General features: G+C 35.6%; 1 protein-coding gene across 1 annotated transcript; it reads left to right on the forward strand.

Moving 5' to 3' along the window:
- The first annotated feature begins 703 nt into the window (after positions 1 to 703).
- On the forward strand, positions 704 to 3,993 carry LOC120213995 (annexin D5-like). The gene is made up of 6 exons (XM_039212013.1): positions 704 to 779; positions 1,448 to 1,593; positions 2,419 to 2,637; positions 2,708 to 2,923; positions 3,638 to 3,727; positions 3,796 to 3,993. Exons 1-6 carry the CDS (start codon positions 704 to 706, stop codon positions 3,991 to 3,993), a joined length of 945 nt encoding a protein of 314 aa, XP_039067944.1.
- Positions 3,994 to 9,707: the final 5,714 nt, after the last annotated feature.

A 9,707-nucleotide genomic window follows, 5' to 3' on the forward strand; every position in this document is an offset into this window, starting at 1 on the left:
GGTTAGGAGAACAAATAACGTGTTTTAAACAGGACCTAGCGTAAGTCTTCAGGAAATTATCAAAATCTTTGCAAAATGTTCAGAGTTTGTAAATTGATGAATCCAGAAATTGCAGGAATGAAAACCAAAACAAAAAAGAAATACGTGAAGAATAATGGGAAACGTGTCTAAACCATAAGATAAAGCACGTGCTACCAAGCATGGGGATACGTGGTGGGTCGTATATTATATCAAAAGTTTTCCTCTACTTATGATTAATATTGTATTTAGCCTAAAGAGCACATTCATTATGTATAACTATGGGTACAAGATCTAATTTGACGGATTTGGGTCTGTTTTAATCCTAAATATGACACTCAACAACATTAAAACTCACGTATAAACTAATTTTCCCACCGTCATTACATAAAAGTCCTTTGAAATAGATATATTTGGAATGTTGAACATATGTGGATAGGTTTAAAACCGAAATAAAACAAGTGATGTGCTATAGGAACGGAACACGTGTGAAAAAAGAAGAACATTAAGGTAAAAAAGAAGAAGAAAGGAAATGAGAACTCGTGGCATTGCATGCCGCCAGCTGGATGACAGTTATTTTCTTAACAGAGCAGTTGAGGAGATTCAACTTTTAAATTTCAAACACCAAAAATTTGAAACATTTGACTCGTCGGTTTTTCCATTTTTATCGACGAGAATAATCAAAATGTCGACTTTAAGCCTCCCGCCGCTTCCCGTCTGCCCCAAAGACGATGCCGTTCAGCTTCACCAATCTTTTAAGTGTACCCTTTCTGTCTTTCTCCTGCGTTCCTTTTTAAGGTTTTATTTAAATGAATCGAACTTAAACAAATTAAGTTATGTTTACGTTTTTTTTAATGTGTTCATATTCCATTTGTGCTCGCTGAATTTTTAATATCATGTTTGTATTTATTTTATTTATTTTTAAAGATATTCGTGTTCCTATGTAATATTCGTGAACATATTTATTTAACGTTCATGAACACGTTTGTTTAATGTTCATCAACCAACACTCTTTTTTTACCCTTTTATTTAGAAGTCAAATAAAAAAATAAAATTATATTACTAATCTTTAAGTTTCTCAGACTTCACAATTTAAACTCTAAAATTTATCTAACGTTCAATTTAATCTCTATATTCACCGATATTTAAAATATAAAAAAAAAGAAAAAAATCAATAAATGAACTTATAAATGAATCAATGGAGAGAAGTATTCTCTCGTATCTTATCTTTTCTCTTTTTAGATCATGATAATGAAGGTTTTTTACTACATTTTGCTTTTCGAAAGGTAACATTATCCTATGGAGTTCGGTTTTTTATTGCTAAAAATTTCTATAGACCGTCTTACATTAACATGTGCAGGGAAAAACAAGTGAGTTTACGAAGAAAATGTTAGAAAATTTGAGTTTCATGTTTTGGTTTTCATTGTAGGGTTGGGATGCGATGCTAAAGCAGTGATCAGTATCGTTGCCCATCGGGATGCCACTCAGCGTTCTTTAATTCAACATGAATATAAACAACTTTATTCCGAAGACCTTCTCAAACGACTGGCTAACGAGCTTCATGGAAGACTAGAGGTACTGATTTAATAAATTGTATTAAAAATTTAAAAGAGGTAAATTACAAAATTTTAGGATGTAAAATTAGATATAAATAGAACATATAACCGTTTTGGCATTGTAACAAATCTTATGCTTTTTGATATAGTGAAATTTTCTTCTCATTTGCCCGTGATATATATATTGATTTTTACGTAAATTTTGATGTTCTTTATTTTTTGTTTGATCGTATTCGTTTGTTGTTAATTGTTTCGATAAAGTAATAGCTTTCATGAATGATCAATTTGACTTATATTCTTTTCTAGAGCATTTTAACCCTTAAAATTTTAATTTTTATTCAAAATAGTCTTTGATAGATGAAACCATTAGTTGATTAACGATTAACAAAAGTTGCTAATGTAACATTTTGACATGTACTTAATTAATGACATATCACATGTTATATGTCACATTACTAAAGTGATGACATGATATATATACATCATTAATTAGACATATTTAGAGATGTCACATCAACATTTTACATTGATCATCATTATTATACATTGATCGTCATTCAACTAATGATGTTCATTAAGCAAGGGTTAGTTAGACAAAAATTAAAACGATGAGACTAAAACCTTCTAAAGAAATAAAAGTTAAAATAACCATTCGAACAAACTTTAGAAGCTAATTTTATCATTATACCTAATAACCTAAAAACAAAAAAATACTTTAATTATATGTAAAAATTTTAGAGATCCGAACGTACCCGGACACCCATCTTTCCATCCTTATGTATGCGTGTGTTGACGTGAATGTAGTGATTTTCATCTAGTCACCCTATCTTCAACCTTTTTTCAGACAGCTGTGTTGATGTGGATGCATGATCCGGTAGGACGTGATGCCTTAGTCATAAGGAAGGGACTATTACCGGCCGTAATCGATCTTTGTGCTGCAACAGAAGTTATATGTTCTCGTACCCCATCCCAGATTCAATTAATCAAAGAAACTTACCAGTACAAGTTCAGGGTTTCCCTCGAGCAAGATATCGGAAAACGCACCTCCGGTCATCATAAAAAGGTACATTTCCCGGCCACCAATGAAACATTAAACCGCCGGTGTTGCGATTTAACATACGCTTTGTGCACAGCTCTTGCTTGCATATGTAACCACACCGCGTTACGAAGGATTCGAAGTCGACATGGAGATGGCCAAGAAGGACACAAAGGACCTACACGAAGCAGGGGAGAAGATATGGGCAGCTGATGACAAAACTTTTATACGCATATTTAGTGAAAGAAGTAGAGCGCAACTAGCAGCTACTTGCACTGCGTATCAGGAAATGTATGGAGGCCCCTTGGAAAAGGTTAATCTTCTTTGTCTTTCTTATCTTCTTCATATGGGATTCTTATTATATTTTTGTTCTATTTTAGTCGCCAATGTTAAGAAATAAATAGAACTACTATCGTAGTAATTTATTTTAAAATAATTCAATAATGATGTGACATTACCTTATGGTGGTACATCATCATCAGTATTAATTATTTTAATGACGGTAACCAAAATGTAACATTAGATATGAATTTTGAAAAAAATAATAATTGAATGACCAAAATGAAACCGTCGTAATATGTGGTGACTAAATATGTAATTTACCCAATAAATCAAATGTCATCTAAAATAATTTTATTTTTTTAAAGAATATATTTTGAGAGAAATGTACTTATAGAAGTATAAAAGAGTCAAAAAAAAAATTGATGAAAAGAAAGAATTTGATTTTTTTTTGAATAAACTGTAAAATTGAGAGATTAAATTAAAAAAAATAGTAAATTTGTTGTTAAAATATGAAGTGAAATTCCATAGATGTTCTAGAGGAGTACGTATTTTAAATTTGATCAAAATAAATTTAAAATGGTGAAAAAATTAGGGGTAGAAGTAATTAGGGATGTGTATGAATTAGTTAAGTTGAGGAGTTATACTTTATCATTCAAATTTTATTTTAATTTTTTTAAGTAGAATCAAATATAAAAATTTAAATCGAGTCAATTTCAACTCTAACTAATAATTGTAAAATTTTCAGGTATTGAAGCATAAAACATCGGGGAAGGTCCAACATGGTCTCTTGACAATTTTAAAATGCTGCATTAATCCTGCAGAGTACTTTGCTAAGGTACATATGATTTTGTTTCCTAAGCTGCATTCGGCTTTTAAACCTTATTCCTATGTGAAACCATGCAGGTTCTACGTAGGGCAATGAAGCATAACAATGACCTCACACTTATGAGGGTGATCGTTACACGAACCGAATACGATATGCAATATATAAAGGCCGAATACCTAAAGAAATATAAGAAAACCTTGGACGGAGTGGTTCATTCCGCAACATCAGGATATTACAGGACTTTCCTTCTTGCTCTTTTAGGACCAAAATGTTAATATAAAATAATTTAAGGACGGTTTGCAAGTTTTTAGATTGTCTGTAAATAACTAAACCAATGGAAACCCATATACGTTTGAAGGATTTTTTTTTTTCCAGTGGGAGGAGTTGTTCTTTTATTGCTTTGATGTATTTTTCGATGATTGGTGGTGATTAGTGTTGTGGAATTCGGGTTAATTTCCACTAATAATAACAAATTCACCTTGAAAACTATTATCTAGGTGACTAGTGTGAAAACGATTATACTAAAAATCACACCAAGGTAGATTCCCAGGAAAGAGGAGGGGTCAGAATGGTCCCTCTTAAAACTCACTTTCCTTAGACAGAACTACCAAGACAAGTAATTTTAATAGGACAATAATTAACAACAACTATACCCAACAATAGCTATTAAATAGACATAAAGAGAACACCAAAATTTAACGAGGTTAGGCCAAAATTATGCCTACCTCCTCGAACACTACTAAAATAATATTTCACTAGTAGAGGAAATATTACAAAGAGAAAGAAAGAATACAAATAGCCTTTAATATAGAAAAAAACTTATATTTGTGGGATGCTAAACTAAGGAGGAGGAGAGCTCTATTTATAACAAAAGAATTTTCCCTCCTCCTTATACAAAACCAATGTGGGATATTTGCCAAAAACCAACAAATCTTCACCTTGGCAAATTCCACACACGTCTCTCAAAAAATCAAATCTTCAGTAGTGTCTGCAAATTCATCTTTCAATTTGTAACAATATTGACCAAGTCTAAACAATGTTTAAACTTGACCGCAATTACCACTTTTGTCAAAATATCAGTAGGATTCTCAGTGGTCCGAATCTTCTGGATTATGACTCCACCTTCTTCTAGAATCTCTCGTACAAAGTGATATCGAACATCGATGTTCTTCGTCCTTGCATGGTAAACTTGGTTCTTTGCTAAATGAATAGCACTCTGACTGTCACAGTGCACTTTGATGTGCTTTTGTTCCATTCCCAATTCACCAAACAACCCTTGAAGCCAAATTGCCTCCTTCACAGCCTCTGTAACTGCCATATACTCTGCCTCTGTAGTAGACAAAGCCACTGTTGACTGTAAGGTGGACTTCCAACTGACTGGTGCTTTTGTAAATGTAAACACATAACCAGTAGTTGATCGACGCTTGTCCAAATCACCTGCATAGTCTGAATCACAATACCCAACTACAAACTGACCATCTTGTTTGTCCTGCTGAAAGACCAAACCAACATCTACGGTGTTCAAAATATACCGCAGAATCCATTTCACAACTTCCCAATGCTCTTTTCCAGGATCATGCATATACCTGCTCACAACCCCAACTACCTGTGAAATATCGAGTCTCGTACACACCATTGCATACATTAAGCTACCAACATCACTTGCATACGGAACCTTTGACATGTATTCCCGTTCTGCATCATTCTTAGGTGACATGGATGCACCGAGCTTGAAATGAGGAGCAAGAGGTGTACTAACTGGTTTTGACTTCTCATTCATGCCAAAACGTTTTAGTACCTTCCTCAGATATTCTTTCTGAGACAAACAAAGCCTCCCCAATTTCTTATCCCTTGATATCTCCATGCCTAGAATCTTATTTGCTTCACCAAGATCCTTCATCTCAAACTCCCTATTCAATTGAGTCTTTAGTTTCACAATTTATGTCTGACTCCTGGAAGCTATCAGTATATCATCAACATAAAGAAGAAGATATATATAGGATCCTTCTTGTAGCTTGCGTAAATACACACAATGATCATATTTGCTTCTTGTGTACTTCTGCCCTATCATAAACTTATCAAATCGCTTGTACCACTGCCTTGGAGATTGCTTCAATCAGTATAGCAAGTTTTCTAATTTGCACACCATCTCTTCTTTTTCAGCAACTTTGAATCCATCTGGCTGAGTCATGTAGATTTCCTCATCCAAGTCTCCATGTAAAAAAGCAGTTTTTACATCCATCTGAACTAGTTCCAAATCCAACTGTGCTACCAAAGCCAACAAAATTCTGATGGAGGAATGTTTTACAACTGGAGAAAATACTTCATTATAATCAACTCCCTCCGTTTGAGCGTAGCCTTTAGCCACCAATCTTGCTTTGTAGCGGATGTTATTCTTGTTAGGAAATCCATCTTTCTTTGCATATACCCACTTGCACCCAATTGCCTTCTTTCCCTGCGGAAGACTAGCTAGTTTCAACGTCTGATTCTTTTGAAGGGATTTCATTTCTTCATTCATGGAGATCCTCCACTTTTTATGTTCTGAACTTTGTACTGCTTCATTAAAAGTGGCAGGAATGTCATCAATTGCAATTGGTGATGCAAAAGAGACCATATCAGCATAACGAGCAGGTTGTCTAATGGTCCTCTTTCCCTTTTTGAGTGAAATTGATTCATGTTGCTTTGGAGGTTCTTGGGTCTGAACCTCTTCTTCATCTGACTCTTCTTCTACCATAGGAGAGTCAACATCAGTTTCTTTACTGACTGGGTCAATTCTGCTTCCTTCAAACTCCACCTGTTTGGGAGTTTCATCTGTCTGCTCCAATTTTTCTGAAGTCGCCTTTCTCAACATGGTAGATTCATCAAAGGTAACATCCCTGCTAAAGATTATTTTCTTTGTTTCTGGACACCAAAGATGACAGCCTTTCACACCAGAGGTGATCCCCATAAAGATCACCTTCTTTGCTCTTGGATCCAGCTTTGACTCCTTAACATGGTAGTATGCAGTGGAACCAAACACATGTAAGGAATCATAATCTGTAGCAGGTACTTCAAACCATTTCTCTAATGATGTTTTACCACCAATAGCAGTCGATGGTAAGCGGTTGACAAGGTGACAAGCATAGACCAAAGCCTCAGCCCAAAATTCTTTGCCTAACCCAGCATTAGACAACATACACCGAACCTTCTCCACTAATGTTCGGTTCATACAATCTGTCACCCCATTCTGTTATGGTGTACTTCTGACAGTGAAATGCCTGACAATACCTTCTTCTTCACAGACTTTCAGAAATGGATCATTTTTGTACTCTCCACCATTGTCTGTACGGAGACGTTTGATTTTTCTGCCTGTTTGAGTCTCCACCATCTTTTTCCATTTAAGGAAAAATCCTAGCACCTCATCCTTTGTCTTCATTGTATACACCCAAACTCTCCGGGAAAAATCATCAACAAAGGTGACATAATAGTGTGTTCCTCCCAATGAAGTTGTCTTGGAAGGCCCCCATACATCTGAATGAACATAATCCAAAATACCTTTAGTATCATGGATTGTTATTCCAAATTTCACCCTCATCTTCTTCCCTTTGATGCAATGCTCACAAAAAGCTAATTTGCAAGCCCGAGCACCCTTCAATAATCCTTGATCTATCAGTAATTTCAAGGATTTTTCACCAACATGCCCCAAGCGCATATGCCATAACCTGGTTGCTTCTGACTCCTATTCATCAGTAGAAGCTGCCACTGCTGCTGTCCCAACAATTGTACTACCCAGAAAGTAATACACATTGTTTCTTTTCCGGATTCCCTTCATTATCACCAGTGCACCAGAGATAATCCTCATAATCCCATCTTTTGCCCTCACTTCTAAACCTTTTGACTCTAAGGTTCCCACAGAGATGAGATTTCTCATTAAATCTGGTACATAATGGACACCTGTTAAGGTTCTGATTGATCCATCCTGATTCCTCAAGCGAATTGAACCAATCCCAAGTGTGTCAAGAGGGGAATTATTTGTTGTGTAGACAATTCCACATTTTAGTTCTTTAAAACCAAAGAACCATTCTCTATTGGGGGTCATATGGTGGCTACAAGTTGAATCTAACAGCCATGAACTGGAACAACTGGTTGATGGCATAGCAGCGAATGTGAAATCTGAATCTGCATCATCATACTTGACCATATTTGATTCTGAGACAGCCTTTCCCCTTTCAGGTTTGCCTTTGTTCTTTAGCCTAGGACATTCTTTCTTACAGTGCCCTTTTTCTCGACAAAAGGCACATTCATCTTTGCCCAATCTGGACTTTGACTTCGATCTCCCTCTCCTTCCTTTATTCTGACTCTTCGAACAGCCTCTAACAACAAGAGCTTCTGCTTCGACACTTGTGTTTTCTTTTTTGTCTTTCTTTCTCAATTCATAACTATACAAGGCAGCAGTTACTTCACTGAGAGACACATCAACTTTCCCATGAAGTAGAGTAGTTTCCAGATACTCAAACTCATCAGGAAGTGATCCCATCAACATCAAAGCCAGATCTTCGTCTTCAAAAGTCACGTCCATATTCATCAGATCAGTCACCAGCTGATTAAAGCTAGTAATGTGATTATTCATAGTGGTACCTGGTACATAGTTGAAGCGAAACAATCTCTTTTTCATGTAGAGCTTGCTATGACCGCTTTTCTTCAAAAATTTCTCCTCCAGTGCCTTCCACAATTTACTTGCAGAAGTTTCCTTAGAAAATGCATACTTCTGCTCTCTAGAAAGACACGATCGAATAGTACCACATGCCAATCTATTGATCCTCTTCCATTCTTTCTCCTCAACATTATCTGGTTTCTCTCCTTCAATAGCAATGTCTTGACCCTGCTGAAATAGGGCATCTAGAACCTCACTTTGCCACATGCCGAAATGACTGGTGCCATCAAAAATCTCCACTGCAAATCTAACATTTGTCACAGCTGTTGACGACGGTGTGGATGTTTTTGTTACGTCTGCCATTTCTGCTACAAATTCTATTTAATAGATGTCAATGCGGAATGTCAATTATCCTAAGGAATTTTTTTTCTGATGTGGAAGATCAGCCTAAGCCGCAACCACATAGCATATTAAAATAAACCAAGAGCATTGATACCAATTGTTGTGGAATTCGGGTTAATTTCCACCAATAATAGCAAATTCACCTTGAAAACTATTATCTAGGTGACTAGTATGAAAACGATTGTACTAAAAATCATACCAAGGTAGATTCCCAGGAAAGAGGAGGGGTCATAATGGTCCCTCTTAAAACCCACTTTCCATAGACAGAACTACCTAGACAAGTAATTTTAATAGGACAATAATTAACAACAACTATACCCGACAATAGCTATTAAATAGACATAAAGAGAACACCAAAATTTAACGAGGTTAGGCCAAAATTATGCCTACCTCCTCGAACACTACTAAAATTATGCCGACAAATAGCCTTTAATATAGAAAAAGGCTTATATTTGTGGGATGCTAAACTAAGGAGGAGGAGGGTTCTATTTATAACAAAAGAATTTCCCCTCCTCCTTATACAAAACCAATGTGGGATATTTGCCAAAAACCAACAATTAGGAATATGTTGTTAAAGGATGATGATATGTATAATGATCGTGTAATAAATAGATACTAAAATTTTATGTAAAATTCCTTTTCGAAGAATCACTTTGTAACACCCCAATTTAGAGGCTAAATTTAAGAAATTATAAAGAGGGTGAATTTAATTGGTATTTTTGAAGGAAACAGTGGATTAAATTGTAAAATTTCAAAGTTGGCAAACCGTTTTAAGAAGTACAAGAAATTCAATGGCTAAACCCATGATTTACCCATTTTTATTATGGGTTGAATTATAAATCCCCCTCCCCGTATGATTTTCCAGATTTCTTCCCAGTTTTTCCTTCTCTAACAACCCTCATTTCAACTCCGATCTACTCGCCGTCTGACCTCCGATCGACGAGCCGAAACCAC

This window comes from Hibiscus syriacus, unplaced genomic scaffold (assembly GCF_006381635.1).
Source record: "Hibiscus syriacus cultivar Baekdansim isolate YM2019G1 unplaced genomic scaffold, ASM638163v2 tig00110050_pilon, whole genome shotgun sequence".
NCBI lineage: Eukaryota > Viridiplantae > Streptophyta > Magnoliopsida > Malvales > Malvaceae > Hibiscus > Hibiscus syriacus.